The sequence below is a fragment of the Poeciliopsis prolifica genome, unplaced genomic scaffold, assembly GCF_027474105.1.
Source record: "Poeciliopsis prolifica strain line A6 unplaced genomic scaffold, Auburn_PproV2 SCAFFOLD110, whole genome shotgun sequence".
In the NCBI taxonomy this organism is placed as follows: domain Eukaryota; kingdom Metazoa; phylum Chordata; class Actinopteri; order Cyprinodontiformes; family Poeciliidae; genus Poeciliopsis; species Poeciliopsis prolifica.
This window is the reverse complement of record NW_026562485.1, coordinates 567,501-587,508: the sequence shown is the minus strand read 5'-3', so window position 1 is coordinate 587,508 and position 20,008 is coordinate 567,501. Positions and strand designations below refer to the sequence as shown.

At 46.8% G+C, this 20,008-nt stretch overlaps 1 protein-coding gene across 1 annotated transcript in view; it reads right to left on the bottom strand.

The window, feature by feature from the left end:
- Positions 1-1,165: 1,165 nt before the first annotated feature.
- Positions 1,166-20,008, bottom strand: part of LOC129354463 (FYVE, RhoGEF and PH domain-containing protein 1-like) — a 20,838-nt gene continuing 1,995 nt past the window's right edge. The window contains 20 exon segments of the mRNA XM_055023917.1: positions 1,166-3,123; positions 8,235-8,420; positions 8,522-8,680; positions 8,772-8,900; positions 8,977-9,078; positions 9,274-9,304; positions 9,406-9,488; positions 9,580-9,672; positions 9,746-9,892; positions 11,078-11,136; positions 11,231-11,369; positions 11,445-11,601; positions 12,507-12,655; positions 12,726-12,815; positions 13,351-14,041; positions 14,116-14,155; positions 14,158-14,196; positions 14,199-14,312; positions 14,500-14,623; positions 14,625-14,758. Of these exon segments, the coding sequence (XP_054879892.1) occupies positions 2,848-3,123; positions 8,235-8,420; positions 8,522-8,680; positions 8,772-8,900; positions 8,977-9,078; positions 9,274-9,304; positions 9,406-9,488; positions 9,580-9,672; positions 9,746-9,892; positions 11,078-11,136; positions 11,231-11,369; positions 11,445-11,601; positions 12,507-12,655; positions 12,726-12,815; positions 13,351-14,041; positions 14,116-14,155; positions 14,158-14,196; positions 14,199-14,312; positions 14,500-14,623; positions 14,625-14,758 (2,942 nt within the window). The 3' untranslated portion in view covers positions 1,166-2,847.

The following is a 20,008-nucleotide window of genomic DNA, read 5'->3' as shown; positions in this document are numbered from 1 at the left end:
TCCAGGTGCACCAGGTGATCGAACAGGTTCCCTCAGCTTCCACTGCAGCGCCCAGCGTCACTAACACGTCAGATCTCTCTTTAAACTTTGCCAGTCTGAACTTCCTGTGTAACTCTGATTGGAGGAACAACTAAGAGTTGACCTTTAACCTTTACATAGTCACATGAGCATTAGGTCAAAATAATAAATTATATTTACAAAAGTTTCTCCATTAAGCAGAATGAACACTGCCAGACTTATGGACACAGAGAACCCAAAGCAGGAATTCACTGGGAACCAACTGGGAACCAACTGGGAACCCAGAGAGCATCTGTGGTTCAAAGCTTGAGAACAACAAGAATATTTAGAATTTTTTAGATGTAAAATTTCAAAAAACTTTCTGGAAAACAAGTGAAAAAGAGACAGATAAATTGAGAAAGAGAGAGAGAGATGGAGCCAGAACCAGTCCAAACAGAGTCGGCTCCATCTAAACGCTGGAAGCATCTTAAACCAGTCAAAGACTCCATCCAGTCTGTATAGAACTTCCAGAGATTAGACATCACAAGCCCGTCATCGTGATCATCATCATCATCATGATAATCATCATTACCCATCATCATCATCATCCTCGTCATCATCATCATCATCATGATAATCATCATTACCATCATCATCATCCTCGTCATCATCATCATCATGATAATCATCATTACCATCATCATCATCATCCTCGTCATCATCATCATGATAATCATCATTACCATCATCATCATCATCCTCGTCATCATCATCATCATCATCATGATAATCATCATTACCATCATCATCATCATCCTCGTCATCATCATCATCATCATCATGATAATCATCATCACCATCATCATCCTCGTCATCATCATCATCATGATAATCATCATTACCATCATCATCCTTATCATCATCATCATCATCATGATAATCATCATTACCATCATCATCATCATCCTCGTCATCATCATCATCATCATGATAATCATCATTACCATCATCATCATCATCCTCGTCATCATCATCATCATCATGATAATCATCATTACCATCATCATCCTCGTCATCATCATCCTTATCAACATCATGATAATCATCATTACCATCATCACCATCATCATCCTCGTCATCATCATCATCATCATCATGATAATCATCATTACCATCATCATCCTTATCATCATCATCATCATGATAATCATTACCATCATCATCATCATCCTCGTCATCATCATCATCCTCCTTATCATCACCATCATCATCCTCGTCATCATCATCATCATCCTCATCATCATCATCATCGTTCCTCCATCAGGTTCTTCTGTCAGGAAACGGCCAAAGACTGAATCCTGCCAGTGAATAACCAATCTCTGCTCTGATTGGTCAGTGTTCCTGCCAATCAGCTGCTCCAAAAGACTGGAGATGACATCATGTCTTACATCATTACTCTGATCATTAAAACCAAATAAAACAAAGTTTTTATAAAATCACATAAAAAGTTGATATTTCCTTAATTTCTAAAGATTTCTCCAACTCATAAAACTCAGTTTATAAATTACCTTTCATCTCCAACATTAAATATTAAACAGTTCCACGTTTCATTTTGTCATTTTTTGAAGAAAAAGAAGTAAATCAGAGATCTGCTGTAAACAAAAAGAAATAAATTCAGAGAACAGGAACCCTGCTGTGCCCAACCTCACCAGCAGGGGGAGAGGATGCTGGGAAATGTAGTTCTCCTCCATGGTTCCGGTTCTGAAGAACCTCCTGCCAGTCCAGTGGGATGGATCGGTTCTAGCCTGTGAGGTGGAGGAATCTGTGGTTCTGGTCAGGTTCTGGTTCCCTGCTGTTTGTTGGACCAGACCTTCAGATCTTCGGATCCTCAGGAATGTGAGACAGAAGCTGCTTAGCAGAACTCTGGGCCCGTTTTGTGCTTTTTAGGTTGGTACTGCAGGAAGTTCTGTGAAGGTGTGAAAACTTTCTGGGATGAGACCGGACCGGCGCGGTCTCACCAGCCTGACCTTCGGTGACCCAGTTCTCCCAGGATCCGATCCGATCCAGTCTGGATCTGGACCTCCAGCAGAAAGTCATACAGAACATAGAGGAAGAGGAGCAGCTTCCTCTAAAGAGGACGATCTGGGTCGGATCCGGAGACTCTGGAGCGGACTCTTCTGTGTGCTTTGGGGTTCCGGTTCTTGGGGTCGGGTCCAAAGAAGCGCAGAACTTCACCGGGTCGTCTGGGACTGTTTCTGATCTTGATGTGTTGCTTTTCTGGACTATGCTGGCCAGAACCAGAACAAGATGTGGTCCGGATCAGAACCAGAACCGGTCCGGATGAGTTCTGGTTCCTGTGGTTCTAGTGCTTTCGATCTGATCTTATTTTCTAGCATTATATTCATGTTTCTGGATTGGCTGCTGGTTTGTGTTCAGGTTCTGAATTTGTTCTGGTTCTGATCTTCACTTTTTGTTTCAGTAAAATGATGTGTTTATTAGTTACAGATTATTTATGGATTTATTTTGGATGAAATGTGAATTATCGAGAGATTTCTCCTGTTTTGTTTCTGGGTTTGTTGTAGGTCAGTTGTGGTTTGTTTTGGGTAAATTATAGATTATTTCTATTTGTTCTGGTTGACCTGGTCTGTTTGGGAACTTAGTTCTGGATTAACTCGGGTTTGGTTCTGGATTAACTCGGGTTTGGTTCTGGATTAACTCGGGTTTGGTTCTGGATTAACTCGGGTTTGGTTCTGGATTAACTCGGGTTTGGTTCTGGCTGTGTTTTTTCTTCGGTCCAACCAGGACATGTTTTCCAGATTCGGCCTCATCTTCATCTTCACTCCAGTGAAATCAGGTGTTTTCTCCTTCCGCCTCGCCATCGAGCTCCTCCCCTTCCTCCTCCACGCTCTCCACGATTGGCAGATGGATGAGAGGCTCCTCCCCCCTGCCGGCCCTGGACAGGACATCCATCCACCTGCGCTGTAGCTCCTCCCCTTCTGCACTGAAGTAGAGAGTCAGGTGACTCTGGGAGATCTTGAAGGCGTGGCGTCGCTCCAGGCGGTCACATGACTCCGGCGGCGAGACCTCGAAGCCAATCAGAGGGATGCTGCGCTGTGCCTTCACATCCTGCAGAGAACAACCATACACTTCATTATGCTGACTCTTTCCCAGGTGCATTGTGGGTATTTACCCTCCACTTTGAAACAGCGTATGTCTCTGTTTCCTGACTGGCTCAACTACACCTGGCTGCAGCAACAGGAAGGGGCGGGGCGGGCCGCTGTCATTCTCAGACCTGATATGGAAACTGGACCATTGCACTCCGGAAGTGAAGGGGGCGCTATATTATCCATGTTTTTATTTTCTTTGTGATATATTTTCACCTTTAGGAAGGATTTTCACTCTCAGTTTGTGTTTGATCTTTTCTCTTTTATTTACAGTTTTAACAGATTCTGTCACTTCCTGTGTTCTTCTAAATCTGCTCCTCATCTTTTCGGGCCTGATGCTGCCTCTAGTGGTGGGGTGGTAACACGACTAATATCACTACATTACTAGAATAGCACAAAGTCTTTATAATTTACCATTAATTTCAGCATAACTGGAACCATAAATACGGTGGCCCTGAGGTGCAAAACACTACAACATTAACAAAAACACAACAACATTAACGAAAACACAACAACATTAACAAAAACACAACAACATTAACGAAAACACAACAACATTAACGAAAACACGACAACATTAACGAAAACACGACAACATTAACGAAAACACAACAACATTAACGAAAACACAACAACATTAACAAAAACACAACAACATTAACAAAAACACAACAACATTAACGAAAGCACTACAACATTAAGGAAAACACAACGGAAGAGGTAGGTCCCAGTGGGAGACCTAAGAAGTCGCTGATTGGACGACAGGTCGTTTTACTTTTGAACCGGAAGTTATGCTGGAGTGCTTCGTTTGAATGAGAACCTAAGGAAGCGGGAATACAGTCACTTCGCCATGTATTGCCCGAACTGTGGGAAGGAGGTGGTTGAGCCGTCACCAAATTTTTGCAGTAATTGTGGCAAGAGGCTTCAAGAAACTTGTATGGAGGATACTCCACAATGTTCAAGTAAGTTAAAAAGTATAAAGGAAGATTCATATTTCTTATGGATGTAGTAACTTGCTAACGCTAGTGGTCTCCAGACCGTGTCCACTGTCATCTAGTTGTTCATTATAAATGCAATTAAAAGTACACAAAGTCGCTATAATACAGCAGAATTGTATTAGCTATATATCGTAAGGTCCGTTACAGCCTTAGGCACTACTTTTTTAGGATAATTGGTGTCGTTCTGGTTCTGCTGCACTGCGATCAGGCTAGCCGCCTTTTTGGAAGCGAACTCGCACTTAATTTATACTTGTGGTAGCTTTACTTCAGTTCGTAATACATATTGTCTGTTTGCATGAATGTGATGTGCGACATTTTTTCTTTGCTTTACTTCTAGCACAACAGACTGTCCCATCCTGCCGTACACCAGCCCTCAGCACCTTCCTTGAATAGAAAAATGAGGAGCGACCAAAGTATTCTCTTGGGAGAAAGGGGTTAAAACAAAAGGTAGAAATGAAAGTTCGGGTAGGTGCTAAATTGGGTTCCCCTGTGTCGGGAGCGATCATTACAGCCAGAGAGACGAATGAGGCGGATCTGACCATTTTCACGTCGCTTCTGATCGATTTCTCGGTAAAACAACTCATATAATCATGTGAAGGTTGTAACATTGAGTTTAATTGGCAGCTGTTGTTTAAAAAATTGTATAATAAATAAAATAAACAAGATCTTCTGATGCTGTTTTTTGTTATTTTATACGCCAAGAGAATCGCTCTTTTCCAACGTTTCTCACGTAAGCCTGGCAGAAATAAGTCAGGCACCAAACACAGTTTTCCCAACACGTAGTGTGTATGTAAAGATTTTTGAGAATTTGGAAACAGTTGTTCTTTATTCCCCAAGGTTCGGTAAGGGTAGGAAAGAATGGAGGAAATTATAATCTGGTCCCCCTCCATAATATGGGAACAACTTAATTTACCAGCAAGATTTTTTTCTCTGTTTATTCCTCTCATCATCAACAATAAATCCTGTGATTTTGGTAGAATTTGCTCCTTGTTTGCCAGAGTTATGAGGGGAAAGCCATATATTTTAGGTGACTAAAATAATCTGTTCCCCCTTCAAAACATGGGGACTATTTACCAACAAGTCTTCAACTGTGCTTATTCATCTCTTCATCAACAACAAATTATTTGAAAACATTTCCTCTTTATTTGCCAGAGATATGAGGGGGAACCATATATTTTAGCCACCTGAAATAATGTGTCCCTTCCAAAACATGGGAACCAATTAATTTACCAGGAAAATGTTCTCTTCATTTCTCAAAGGTAAGTGGCCTTGGGATTTAAACTATCTTTCCACAGCTGTCTTATATCACATTATCCTTCTCGAAAAACTATCAATGCACCCTGAGATGGCCAAGCCGAATGGCTTCAGTTTTGTCGTAGCCATCTACATGCTATATGTAATTGGGCCCCGTGGAGGGATACGTGCGTCTTGTAAACCTGCGAGTTCTCAGAGCGATGCCTTGAGGATTCAGCTGCCTCAGCAGTCTCATTACAACATCACGTTTGACACGCAGGTTGTGTTTTAGTTTGAGAACTTGCCACATGGTCCGATAGCCAAATAATTGCCCTGGTCCTCTAAGCTTGGACATAATGGCACGTCTCACTTCAGGAAGTGGAGAGTAGTTGCCTCTTCAATGCAGCCCTGCTACTTTCAAATGAGTCTTTACTGAACGCATGCTAACCGACACTTCGTGGTTGGTCTGGAGCATGTCCAGTATTATCACCAGTATCAGTATGTCCTGACTCAAAATATTTACGAATAACAGTACTAAGGTTTGGATCACTGAGAACATTCTTGTTTTCAGCAATCAAGTTAAAGCCAGAAGAACTTCCGGTTCAAAAGTAAAACGACCTGTCGTCCAATCAGCGACTTCTTAGGTCTCCCACTGGGACCTACCTCTTCCGTTGTGTTTTCCTTAATGTTGTTGTATTTTTGTTAATGTTGTCGTGTTTTCATTAATGTTGTTGTGTTTTCGTTAATGTTGTTGTATTTTCGTTAATGTTGTTGTGTTTTCGTTAATGTTGTCGTGTTTTCATTAATGTTGTCGTGTTTTCGTTAATGTTGTTGTGTTTTCATTAATGTTGTTGTGTTTTCGTTAATGTTGTCGTGTTTTCATTAATGTTGTCGTGTTTTCGTTAATGTTGTCGTGTTTTCGTTAATGTTGTTGTGTTTTCGTTAATGTTGTTGTGTTTTCATTAATGTTGTCGTGTTTTCGTTAATGTTGTCGTGTTTTCATTAATGTTGTCGTGTTTTCGTTAATGTTGTTGTGTTTTCGTTAATGTTGTCGTGTTTTCATTAATGTTGTCGTGTTTTCGTTAATGTTGTCGTGTTTTCATTAATGTTGTTGTGTTTTCGTTAATGTTGTCGTGTTTTCGTTAATGTTGTTGTGTTTTCGTTAATGTTGTTGTGTTTTCATTAATGTTGTCGTGTTTTCATTAATGTTGTTGTGTTTTCGTTAATGTTGTCGTGTTTTCATTAATGTTGTTGTGTTTTCGTTAATGTTGTTGTGTTTTCATTAATGTTGTTGTGTTTTCGTTAATGTTGTCGTGTTTTCATTAATGTTGTCGTGTTTTCGTTAATGTTGTCGTGTTTTCGTTAATGTTGTTGTGTTTTCGTTAATGTTGTTGTGTTTTCATTAATGTTGTTGTGTTTTCGTTAATGTTGTTGTGTTTTCATTAATGTTGTTGTGTTTTCATTAATGTTGTTGTGTTTTCATTAATGTTGTTGTGTTTTCATTAATGTTGTTGTGTTTTCGTTAATGTTGTTGTGTTTTCATTAATGTTGTTGTGTTTTCATTAATGTTGTTGTGTTTTCGTTAATGTTGTTGTGTTTTCGTTAATGTTGTTGTGTTTTTGTTAATGTTGTCGTGTTTTTGTTAATGTTGTAGTGTTTTCGTTAATGTTGTAGTGTTTTGCACCTCAGGGCCACCGTACATAAAAGATCAATTATAAAACATTTTTCATTTCCTTAAGGATGTAGAGCTGATTAAATGACATAAACAATATCTTTATACATTATAGATAATATCTATATATCTCCATAAATTATAGAAGGAACAAAAGAAATAATGAGACATGAAAAACAACATGATCAACTAGAATAAAAATATTATTTGCAATGTATACATAATAAATTTAAGTGAGCAAAAGTCAATAAACAAATGAATCAGGTTCAGAAGAATAACAACCAGGTTGTTAAACAGATACAAGCTAAAATTCACATTTTTGTTTTTATGGTGCCATGTATATTATTCTGAGAAACGTTTAGTTGGTAGAGTCGAAAATATAGGAAAAAATAAGATGAACCTATTTAGTTTATCAACATGAAAATTTTCCTCTAAAACAATAAATCCTATTCATAGAATCACATTATCAATAATTTATGAATAGAGTAAAACTCTCAGCAAGCTGCAGGTAAATGTTAACATTTAGCTGGTAAAGAATAATTATTGCCCTGTCAATAAATGATTTCTAATAGATTGTTATTACCAGAGGAAAACAGAAACGGCTTCATGAGGTCAGAGGTCAAACTGATGAAGAAAGAGGATGGATGCTCTCTGCTAAAATATTCCTGCATCTTCCATCATCTTCCAGCAAACAGTTGAGATAAAGTTGGTTCTGGTTTCACCACCATTTACCTGCTGATTACCTGCCAGTGAAAGTTTCATTAAAAGTTTGTTAATCTGCAGCTCATGAGACGGAACCAGCCGAGGAGATGAAAAGTTCAAACTCAACATTGTCTGGTACAGAAGCTCTAGTTGGGTAACCCAGAGATCACTGAGTCTTCTTAAAGACTCAGTGGGGTGTGAGTGTGTGTGGCACGGTTGTTTGTCCTGTTTGTTTCTATGTTGCCCTGCGACAGTCTGGCAACTAGTCCAGGTGACCTGCCTCTCGCCCAGAACACAGCTGGAGAGGCTATGGATAATATAGGAAACAGCGCCCCCTTCACTTCCGGACTGGAATGGTCCATAAGGTCTGAGGCTGACAGCGGTCTGTCCCGCCCCGTCCTGTTGCTGCAGCAGGTTCATCTCGACCGGTTGGATTAAAGAAGCCCAACCCTGTGCTGACTGTAGTACCTGCAGCCTCCTGTAGGGGCCCAGGTGATGGAGGCTCACCTGTGGAGCGCCGTAGACGTAGAGCACCAGCGGCTCGTTCTCCGGGATGACGAACCACGCCTTCTGCCAGCCCCGCCCCCCGCCCTTCTCCATGTGGTGAAGAAAACTGCAAATCACACTGTTCTCTGCGGCCAGCGATGCCTGTTTCTATGGTAACAGAGGGGAGACGTCAGTCAGGCCGACAATGCGTCGGACTGTGGTGATGTCACAGTGATGTCACAGTGATGTCACAGTGATGTCACGCATACCTCCAGGATGGAGCGCCTCCTATGGCTGCTGCTGCTCATCGCCCCGGACGACGGCGACGCCCCCACCAGCATCACGTAGCAGTCCACGCAGACGCGGTTGGTCCGGTTGTTGTCGTACGACAAGCGAGCGCGAAACTCCGAGCATTTGCCACAAACCACCTGGAAGATGGAGGACAGATGGTGAGAGAAGGAGCCGGGCGGAGCCGGGCGGAACCGGGCGGAACCGGGCGGAACCGGCCGGAGGACATACATGTCCGCAGGCTTTGCAGTGGTGGCGTCTCTTGGTGATGGAGTTGAACGGCTCCTGGCACTTCATGCACAGAGTCACTTCCTTCTCCCGGATCGGAGTTGGCGCTCGTTTTCCCAACTCCACGCAGCTCTGAGGTAAAGCAAAACGACTCGTTAGCGTTTCGACACCCCGCAGTACCAGAGCAGAGCACCAGGGGCGCTGTTACCGGGGAGTGGGGCGGCGTGGACTCGTCGTCTCGCAGAGAACAGGTGAGGTGTCTGAAGCTCTCCATGGTCTGTTCATGGCGCTGGATGGTGGCCTGGATGGCCTGCATGAAACATGCAAGTCTATCTCAATAACGTTCTAAAAGTTTAATCTAAAATAGTTCAAGCAGTTTATTGTTGAAACAAGTTTCAACAATAAACTTTAGGTTTAGCTTTAGGTTTTGGAACCGGCTGATGTTTGAGACTGGACCAGCCACAACCGACAGAACCTTTGGTGTTCAGGAAGAGCAGGAACACACCTGGATCCAGTCCTTTTTCTCTTCCTCCGTTCTGCAGAAACACAAACACACAGCGAGCCTCAGAGGAACCGCAGTGGTTCTGAAGCAGTTCTGAAGCGGTTCTGCCTCCCAGGTCTGGGCGGGTCCACCTACCTGGCCTGCAGCTCCAGAGATCTCTGTTTTCCAGACACCAGGAAGGTTCTGCTGGGAACAGCAACACTACTGGTCTCTTTAAGCTATGGACACAAACACTCTGTTAGTTCAACCAGAACCAGAACCAGAACCAGGGAGGTTCAAAGTGTGGTTTGGGGGCCATTACAGTCTCACCTCCATGCCGTCCACATCGATGCGAGCGCGGACGCTGTACTTCTGACCAATCAGGCGCAGCTTGGGGACGCAGTACAGCAGCCGGTCGTTGAACTGAGGAGAAAAAAGGGAGCTGTTAGAACCCGGGCGCCGGACCGGCTGAGGGTCCAACAGAACCAGCCCATACCAGGATCAGGTATCGGTCCTGCGTAGTTCCATTCTTATTGGACAGCTTGAGGATGTGTCCCTCCTTGATGAGTTCATTGGTCGGGTTGACGATGTCTTCCTCTCCACCCAGAAGCTCATAAACCTTCAGCAGCTTCCTCATTCGCTCCTGAAGGACAGACAAGAACCGGAAAACACTAGAACCTTACAGAACCTTACAGAACCTTACAGAACCTTACAGAACCTTACAGAACCGACTGAACGTTAGACCCCAGAACCCTGAAGAAACAGTATAACAGGAGCAGAAGATAACGGTTTAACTGCAGGGGGGCTTTGTTTCCCGTCAGCCTCGGAGGTTTTCCCACCGCCTCTGTCTCACCTCGCAGCTAAACGCAGCCTGAACATCACGGCTCCACCTGCAGTCAGGACCACACGTCCTCCAGGCCTCACTGCCCGAGCTTCTGGGAGATCCAGAAAGCTAAAATTGATCCTGGACAAACAAACTTCATCTGCAAAAAGATTTTATGTGCAGCTTTCCTGAAGAAACCAGAATCCCTCAGATCCCTGATGACACGGCTCCGAGTCAAGCGCTTTGGGCCAATAGAGGAGAAAGACCACAAGCCATTTCTCCTGCTGGCGTTAGGCTGGCGCGTTTCCTTTGGTTGCATTTACCCCGAATGCCCTGCACTATAGTCAACTTCCTGCTTTTGGAGTGGTCTCCAGCCGGCTTGGCGTTCACATGCATTCAGACCAAACCAGAGTTCACTTTAACCAAACCCAGACCGAGGTTTGAGGGCTAGAGGTCAGAGTTCGCTTAGCATTTACACCTCACCAACTGAACTGGACTTCTAGACAAACTGACTGGATCAGAGGGAACAGAACCTTCAAGCCTCGGATCACCACTCCTGGTTCTGTCCTAGTTCTCCAGGAGACATGAAGACGTTTCAGGAAAAACTTCATCCGCTTGTTGGTCCTCAGAGGCCAACGTGTTGATGGACTCTGCAGGATATGAAGGCCGGCTTGAGGAAGTCCCCAAGGTCCTCCATCCTCCACAACGGGCCAGAACCAGTCCAGGTCTGCAGTCTCCACACACCAAGCAGACTGGGATGGTTCTCCAGCCAAAAGTTTTTTCATCCCTTAGTCTAACTTCAGGAGCCACAGAAGGTTCCAATGATCACCTAAAACCCCCGACTGGTTCAGGAGCCCTAGCGGGGTCCGTCATCACCAGTAGGGTTTCTGGTTGCACAGTCCCCAAAACCTGCTTGAATCTGAACATGTTCTGATTCCAGGCTCCAGGTTCATTCCCAGTTCTCAATCTGACAGAAAGTTCTGGTTTTGTCCCATCCGGTCTTACCATCTTCCTAATGGCGGCATTGGAGTGTTCTGCAGCCGTGGCGATCAGCTCCAGAGACTCTGCAGAGACACACAGACAAACACATGAGACGTTCAAGGACATCCAGTGTGTTTGGCTTCCTGCTGTGGTTCCTTAGGTTGTTTGGCGTCGTACTCTGGGCGTCCCGGTGGTCCGGGGCGTCCTCCGGGAGGCGGTTCAGGTAATCCTTGAGCAGCAGCTCGTAGCGGGGTATCCTCTGCACCGGCTCCAGCATGTGGTGCTGCAGCGTCAGGTTCCCACAGCGCTCCTCCCTCTGCCAAGCACAAAACCGGCATGAGGCAGGGACCAGGTGGGACCAGGGCCTGGTCCCACCTGGTCCTGGTCCTACCTGGATCTCCTGGATGATGGCCTTGAACGGAGCGGACCTCTCCATCCACATGTTCACCAGCTCCATGGCTCGGTCAAAATTCTTCACATACTCTCCGTACATCTTAAGGAAGGGAGCCAGCTTCTGCAGGATGTCGCCGATCCGCGGGTTGGAGTCCCTGCAGGCAGAACCAGAACCAGTGCAGAACCTCAGTGCTCATCTATTCACCTCTATGCAGATGATACAATTCTTACATTTGTACCATCCTCAGTAGGAGCAGCAACACTTCAGTAAATCCAAAATCCAAAGAAATGAGAATCACTAGAAAAAGTTATTGATAATCATTGTCTGTATTTCCATTACTAATGTGAGCAAATCTTTGTTCTGCTAATGCCAAAAAAGATCATTTTGAAATTACAGTGTTCCCATTAAATAACAAATTAATAAGTTTGTTTGTGTGATAAATCATTTAAAATCCTGGCAGTAATTGATGTAAACATTAGATTTATTCATAACTCGGAGTCAACGCTCATCATCTGTCAGCTAATCAGAAGAGACTCTGGCGACTGATTCAAGCCCCGCCTACTCAGCTCCATCTGCGGCGTTTATGGGAAACTGTTGTCGGCCATTTTCCAGAACAGTTATGGATTCAAGACGCGGGAGGAGCCAGAAAAAGCAAAGCATCATCCGCTGCCCCCTTCCTGTCGTCTTATTCAGCGTTTCTGCCAGTAGCAACATCCGGCGGCTGATCACATGACTGATAATGTGAATAAAATGTTTCCATACAGTTTTGTGAAATACATCAATATCAATCTGGTCGACAACACACCTCAACCCAGCTCAAAAATATTTGATAACATTTTTTTTTCAAAATGACCATATTTCCATGAAACAAATTTATTTTTACAACTTCAATTTGTGCAATATTATGCAAAATGGAAACGCAGTCGGAGATGCTAATGTTGCTTTTGACTATTAAGCTCAATCAGTCGCTAAGGTCATTGATAATTTGTTATGAATGAAGGTTAAATGAAGGTTAAATGAAGGTTAAATGAAGGTTAAATGAATGTCAAACACGCTCACCACTCCTCCATGCGTTTCTGCAGCGCCGGCAGCAGGAACTGCTGGTGGAAGCAGTAGATGGAGCAAATGTTGGAGAAGATTCCCTGAACCACGTCACAGGGGAACGAGGAGCGGCAGCGCGCCTCCTCAAGCAGGCGGGCGCAGAACACCTGCAGAACAGGCAGCCAATCAGAGCCTGGGGGCGGGGCCTTCTGCCCTGCTGTTGGCCGCAGTACTCACCTGGTCCAACAGGTGGAGCTTGGACACGTAGGCGGTCTCGGTGAGGAGAAGCTCATTGGCGATGTTGAAAACCCGCTGATGGACGGACAGCTGGACACAAACAGAACCAGTGAGACCGTTTGAGGTTCCGATCCGTCTCAGTACCGGACACAGAACCAGGGGATTCTGATGAGGTTGTGGATTTATCTGTCTCAGATCATCTGTAGAAAATTCTCCTCCACCTTCTAATTCTAACTAGAAACAACCAATCAGAGCCGGGAGGCGGGTCTAAGCGCTGTCAGTCACCCTCTTCATGGTGATGCTCAGCCCCCGTTGCTCTCTGCTACGCGTCCTAGCATAGCCTGCTGTGAATCCGAGGCTAGTTAGCATGGCCACCAATGATGGCTGATGAACGCTTTTCCTGTTGCTTCTCTGCCATTAGAACATCGAGCAGCGAGTACATAAAGGTGATTGACAGCATTAAGACCCGGCTCCCAGATCTGATTGGTTGTTTTGCAGCTCAGGGAGGTGGAGATCAATCACATCACGCTGACAATTACAGACCGCAGCTTTAAACCTGAACGTGTTTTTCACATCAGCCAGTGTATGACCAACCTGCTCTCTGATTGGTCGGTTTGTGTCTCACCTCCAGGGATTCCTGGCGGTCCGGTTTGGGCGGGGCCAAAACCAGAGTTAGCTCCGCCTCCTCCTCCAGGTCGCTGTCCCCTTCCTCAGAGAAGTCCCTCCTCCTCGCCCCCGCCCGAGCCTCCTCCCCCTCTCCCACCTCCCCAGCGGTGGACGAGGAGCTGGAGAGGCGGGGCAACAGGGCGGGGCTGCAGGTATAGGCCACGCCCACGTCGTCCACGCCGACGAAGCAGAGCTCCTCGCTGTGCGACGGCGAGCTGATGCTGTCAATGCCGCTGTCCCGATTGGCCAACTTCCCGTCCGTCTGCGAAGAGGGGAGGGACAGGCACTCGGAGGGCAGCTCTGATTGGTCCGGAGGCTGCTGCTCCTCCGTGTCCATGGTGACCGCCTCGTCCTCCAGCGGTTTGTCTGAGGCGCTGTAGCCCGACTCCATGGACAGACGCTTGTGATGGACGTCGTCCCGGCAGGCCGCCGCTAGCTCTTCATCCTCCTCATCATCTTCATCACATAGGTCAGCCCCTTGCGTGATGTCATCCTTCTCTGTGAAGTCACTGGGTGGCTCCGCCCCCCCGGGTTGGGGGGGGACAGGCGAGGCAGAGGATGGAGGTGATGAAGACCGGGGGGAGGCAGGGTCCAGTGGGCGGGGGCACAGCGCCCCCCCGGTGATGTCCGGCACCACGATGATCTGCTCGCTGCAATACAGACAACCAATCAGCAACCAGGAGCAGCGATGACACCACCCCCACTCCGACCAATCACAGCTTACCGCTCAAACTTCTCGATGAGCGACAGGACGCAGGTGGGGAGGCGGTGCCGTCGGCCCGGCTGGGGGGGGTCCAGCCCCCCGGGGGTCAGCAGGGAGGGGCCTGCAGGGGGGCGGCGGTGGGAGGGATTTCTCCGGGACTCGGGGGCGTGGCCTCATGACTCCTGCTTGCTGCTGCAGGTGGGGGGGCTTTGGGGGAACTAAAGGAAAGGGGTGGAGCCACAGAGTGGGTTTGAATGAAATGCACAAAACTTCTACAATCAATTTGACCTTTAAAAGCGTTTTACACAAGAGACACATTTCTGAACCCTGACATGCATCAAACCTGTAACCTCCAAGTTACAAGTCAACTAATCTAGACAGCAGCAACTGAACCGCTAAACGTACCCTGAGGTTTGGGCCCCGGCAGTGGCGGACGGGTCCGGTTTGGCGCCGTTACCGTGGTTACTGGCAGCTCTGGTGGCCCCGTGTCATTCACGGATCCGCCGCTCTCCGCCGGCTCTGCCCCTCCCCTCCGACCCCGGGTCCGAGTCGGGCTGCAGGGGAGCGTCAGCGTCCAGCGCCCCCTGGTGGCCACATGGAGAGCAGGACGGCTCCAGAGAGAGGCTCTTAGCCAGCAGGGTGGGGCTGGTGGAGGAGGCGGGGCCTGTTGGGCAGGACACATGTCACACACCCACTGTCTTTCAAAATAAGAGCCAAATAAGGAAAAAAATGCTTCTTTGCAAGAGCGGTGACAGAAATGTGTTCTGGAACCTTCGTACTTGTTGGTTTCTGATACAGCCGTGAATGTGACGCACAGCTACGTCGCTAACAGCAGCGATGGAAGCAACTTCTCTGATCCTAAACAACGTGACTGAAAAAGGCTTTTGTTCTGTTTGAGTTGTGCTAAAAGCAGTTAGCTTATCAACAAAGCTACGCTAGCATAAAATAGCACCTGGCTGCTAAACCTGTAGCAGCTAACACACAGCCCAGACCTGTAAAGATGCTCCATGATTGAGCAGGACTTCCTGAAACAATCTGATGGTTTCACATGAAAACAGTTTTAATCTGTTGAAGAGCAGAACATCAGAGGTCTCATAATTTAGGGCTAGTAGCATGTTAGCTTAGGTTGTATTGAATTCAGAATGTTGCTTATTTAGTCGATAAAGTGTGATTAATGGATTACAGACCCTGAAATGAACTCCGTTTATCGGGTTCCTCCACTGACAGAATCACACCATTTGGACCCTTTGGTTCTGCAGGTTCTGGTCCAGAGCAGAACCCACTCCTCATCTTCATCACCTCTCATCTACGATGTTCTCACTGTCCTGAAGGGGGCAGTAAAGAGCTTTATGGTTCAGATTGATGGCGGTGCTCGGCCTCTGGTCCAAACGGGCCAGAAGTTCAGAAAATTATCTCCATTATTTCAAGAGCCGTTCTAGTTTTCCAGGAACAATCTGGAAAAGGATTAAAAACAGCAAAAGAATCTTCTGGGAAAAAAGTGATAAAACCGAGTGAGCGGTTCTACAGCGGTTCTAGAGGTTCTGATGGTTCTAATGGTTGCCAGCAGAACAGGAGGCTGTGACCCGGTACCAGTCCAATTGGTTCAGGCAGTTACAGCAACAGCAGCTGAAAGAAATTCATGAGGTGAAAATGTGTCCAGTCATTGAGAGCAGCAACATCTCAGCAGCTTCCTGCAGCTTAATACCAGCAGAGCAGCCAGACAGGAAGTGTGTGTGTGTGTGTGTGTGTGTGTGTGTGTGTGTGTGTGTGTGTGTGTGTGTGTGTGTGTGTGAACTTGTTAGGAGGTCATGGGAAAGCCTGAGTGGGCTGATGTGGACCAGATGTTCTGCTGATGGAAAACTGCTGGCCAAACTACACTACCCACAATCCTCCAACACCACTTCCTGTTGGTCAGAAAGAGGCTTGAGTTCTCCTAAGATTACTGGGAAGTTCTAATGATTCTGATTCACTGAAGACGTTTTAAATTGTTCTGAATCTGAAGTGAATCAGAACGTTGATGGTTTATTCATCCAGTTGTCACCAACTGCAGCTTGTTCTGCAGACAGACTGAATCAAGATGGCGCCACCCACATGGTGTTTGATGGTCCAACTTGACAAGTTCACTGTCGTCACACCTTTACTTGGTTCTGGATCTAGTTCTGTTAGTCTGCCGCCATTTTCAGCCCCCACCTGTCACCCAGGTAACTCTGTTTGTTCTGGTCCAGATAACCGTCTTCAGACATCAGATGGTCCCAGAAGCTCCAGGACCTGCTCCTGACAGGAAAGGTGTCCCTCTCTATTTGGTTTGTTTTAAGGTTCTGTTTCTGACTGCCTTCCTGTTGGTGGATCTGCTCCATTCTCTGAACTTGTCCCTGCTGGTTCTGGACCTTGGAGCTGTTCTCGGACCACTGGCAGAAGAAAAGACTTTAATCAGACTCGGTCACTGACAGGCCCCCACAGCACAGGACATAACTCAGATCTGGTTTTACCTTTTGGACCCAATAAGTCATCTTGTCATATTTCTTCTATTCCCTCCTGATGGTCGACCCGGTTTACTGGAACCAGAACATCTGCTCCACCTCCAGCTGCTGTGGTTCTGACCCAAACCAGCCTGTTTTCCTCCTGGCCTGTGGGGGCGCTGCACCAACAACCACTGCAGGAAACGACACTAAAACCTCTGAAGACACTGAGAGCAACTTCCTGTTTCACCAGATGAAACAAGATGGAGGCGTCAGAGTTTAGTGATTTCTCTTTAGTCTTTGGCTGAAGACCAGGAGCCATTTTTGCTGCTAGCGCTAGGCTAGCATGTTAGCTTTGGTTACCCAGAATGCCCTGCGCTGTAGTCCACTTCCTGCTTTTGGAGCGTCTTTGGTCCGCTTGGTGTTCACATTCAAACTGAACCCAGACTGAGGTTTGGAGGAGCAGAGGTCAGAGGTCAATGAGTGTTGACACCATTCTGCAGGTTCCCGAAATCAACTGACTGGACTTTGTAGGCTGGATTATGTCAACTGAACAGGACTGCTGGGAATGCAGGCATTAACTATAATCCAGTTTCTAAGTGACCTTTTATATCAAACGGTTTTCAGTCGGCTGTTTGAATCATCTCCAGATTTCTTCCAGATCTTTGTGGATCGTTTAGTCTGGTTGAAAGAACTAAAACAGCTCTTAGTTTAGTTCCTGGATCCAAGTTCAGCCTTTCAGACGCTAGATTTTCACATCCTGTCAGCTTCCAGTCGTGTTCCTCCTCTCCTGTATCAGTCCTGGGGTTCCCCAAGGCTCTACCTGCGGTCCGCTGTTGATCCCTGAGACGAAGAGGAAAACACAAACTACCCTCTACTGAGAACAGTTAGCAGGTTGGCACTTCATTGCTGTCCTGAACCTTTAGTGTTTTCAGTGGTTTGGAACCAAACCAAGTTCTGGTCCAAAGAAACACAGAGAGAATCAACCAATCAGAGCCAGAGCTGACCAATCAGGAACCAAACCGGCAACCAGGAGCAGAGGCAACAGGAACCTGGATCTGATGCAATCACAGAAAGTTCTCAGGGATTTCACATGTGAAAACCAAGAAAAACATTTCACACCAATGTTCACATGTGAATGATGTGCATCACATGAAGAAGCGCATCTCTCTCTCTCTGTGTGGATTTGGAAAGATTGGTGGTAAAAACTCATGTGGACTCATATTTATCACGTGATTTATGTGAAAATTAATAAAACTATAAAATAAAAATGAGAACATGTGAATCTCTGGGTCCACATGTGTTCTCAGCCTCTTTCATGTGAATCACATCCTTCATGTTTTAAAAAATGATTTTCACATGTGAATTCCCTGCCGGTCCAGAACCTTTTCCTGGTTCTGTTCCTGCTGAATGGACGGCTCTGCTCAGTAGAACCTGCAGAACCCGACAGGTTCCACTGATGTACCTGATTCTGGTTCCGGTAGCACTGAAATGGATTTTCACATTTTCAGAACCACCAGGCCGTTATTGGACCGGGCCTAGGCTCGGTTCTGCTGCGAGGCCCAATCAGAAGGGTGTCTCTCTCTGCTGGTTTTGATGCCCACGCACGCGCACACATCGCGTCAGGACGCGCGTGTTCACAGAAACACGATCGATGAGCCGCGCTCGGCTCGGCTCGGCTCGGCTCGGCTGGGCTCGGTTCGGTCCGGGTCCAAACAGACAGCAGCTCATCGATCACCGGTCGGATCGATCCCACCCATCAGCAGCGGGGTCACGTGACTGCGGCGGGGCCGCTTTCAGGTCGGTGTCACATCTGGCGCGCGGCCGCCAGTAGCCCACTTCCACTGCGGGATGTCGGTCAGTGTGTGCGCGTGCGCGGCGGGATTATTCCACACACAGAGAGGAAAATAGGACGCGAGCACGCGCCTCCTGCAGGGTGTGTGCGCGCGGTGCGGGTCGGATGCGGCTGGCGGACTCACCTCTGCTCAGGCTGCTTCGGTCCATGTACATCGCGCAGCAGAAAACGAATCCGGTCATTAAAGAGACGTCGGTGCGCGGGGAGAGCGGCTCCCGCGGTCCACAGCAGAACAAACACACACACACACACACACACACACACACACACACGGCCCGGTTCGGCCGGTCCGGACCCGCGGGCTGCCGTTCAGGACGGATCAGGCGGTGGATCCGCGCGGCTCGGTTCTGCCCGGTGCGCGTGCGGCGGCGGCGCGGAGGGAGGGGGCGGGGACGCGCTCCCTCTCTTCCCCTCTCCTCTTTGGTTTCCATGACAACAAATTAAAAGGAAAGGTGACAGGTGATCACGTGGCGCCGAGCAGTCAACAGAACCATTTCTATCAAACATCAGCAACCAGAACCACTGACGGTTCGGTTCCGGTTCCAGGTTTACCCTCCAAGGCTCGGTTCTGCTGTGCGCAGTCCGTCATCTGCAGTAAACCGAACCAGAACCTCTGACACAACCAGAAGGGGGCGCACTGGACCCACCTCTTCACCTCATACAGCTGGGCAGAGCCTCCCCTGACCTTGACCTCCTCGACTGACCGAGAACAGAACCAAAGCAGAACTCAATGTTAAATGTTTATTTTGAAACTGTGAGATTTATAAGTGAATAACTTTTGAAAAGTGAAGCCACTTTTGATCTCTTCTGCCAGATGAAATCATCCGAATGATGGCTGCTGGTTCCTGCAACAGGAATGCAGATAAACCAGAACCATCAGGATGGTTTCTGTGAGAAGGGCAGAGTCCAGATGACCCCAGAGGTTCTGCTTCCCAACACAGTTTCCTTCAGCTGCTGGGACAAATCTTGGAGTAAAGAGCAGAAATGAAAGACATGAACAGGAGGAACCATGAGAAACCCGGATCGATCAGATCCGGCAGAAGATGACCTGGTTCTGGTCCCAGACCGGAAACCGGGTCTGGATCACAGAGCTGGATGGGTCCCAGAGAAACAGCTGGAGCTGATCGTTCTGATCAGGAATGATCCGGAGCGTCAGGATGGAGCGCCGAACGTTTTTACATCCCGCCGAACCACCAGAACCACGAAGACTGATGATGACCGGTGACTTAATTCATTCAAAACAAAATGTGACAAGTGTTTCTCGTTTTGATGATTTGAAGCAGAGCGGGTGTTCCAGGCCCAGCTGACCTTTGACCTCGCTCATCTTCATCAGGGTCATTTCAGGCTGAAGAACCTCCAAACTTAACTTTTTTACTTCGAAACCCACTAAATACTGATTTTAGTTGGTTGAAATTTTCACATTAAAAGATTTTGAACAAACATTCTGAAGGTTCCTCCATATTTTCCCCAGTTTTAGTATTTTTAAATGTTTTCACACAGTATATTTATAATTCCACTCTTTGTGGTGTTTATTGCATTAGGTTGTTTACTGTTATGGGTGCACACATTTAGTAAACACCTTGTGTTTATTTGATTCCTA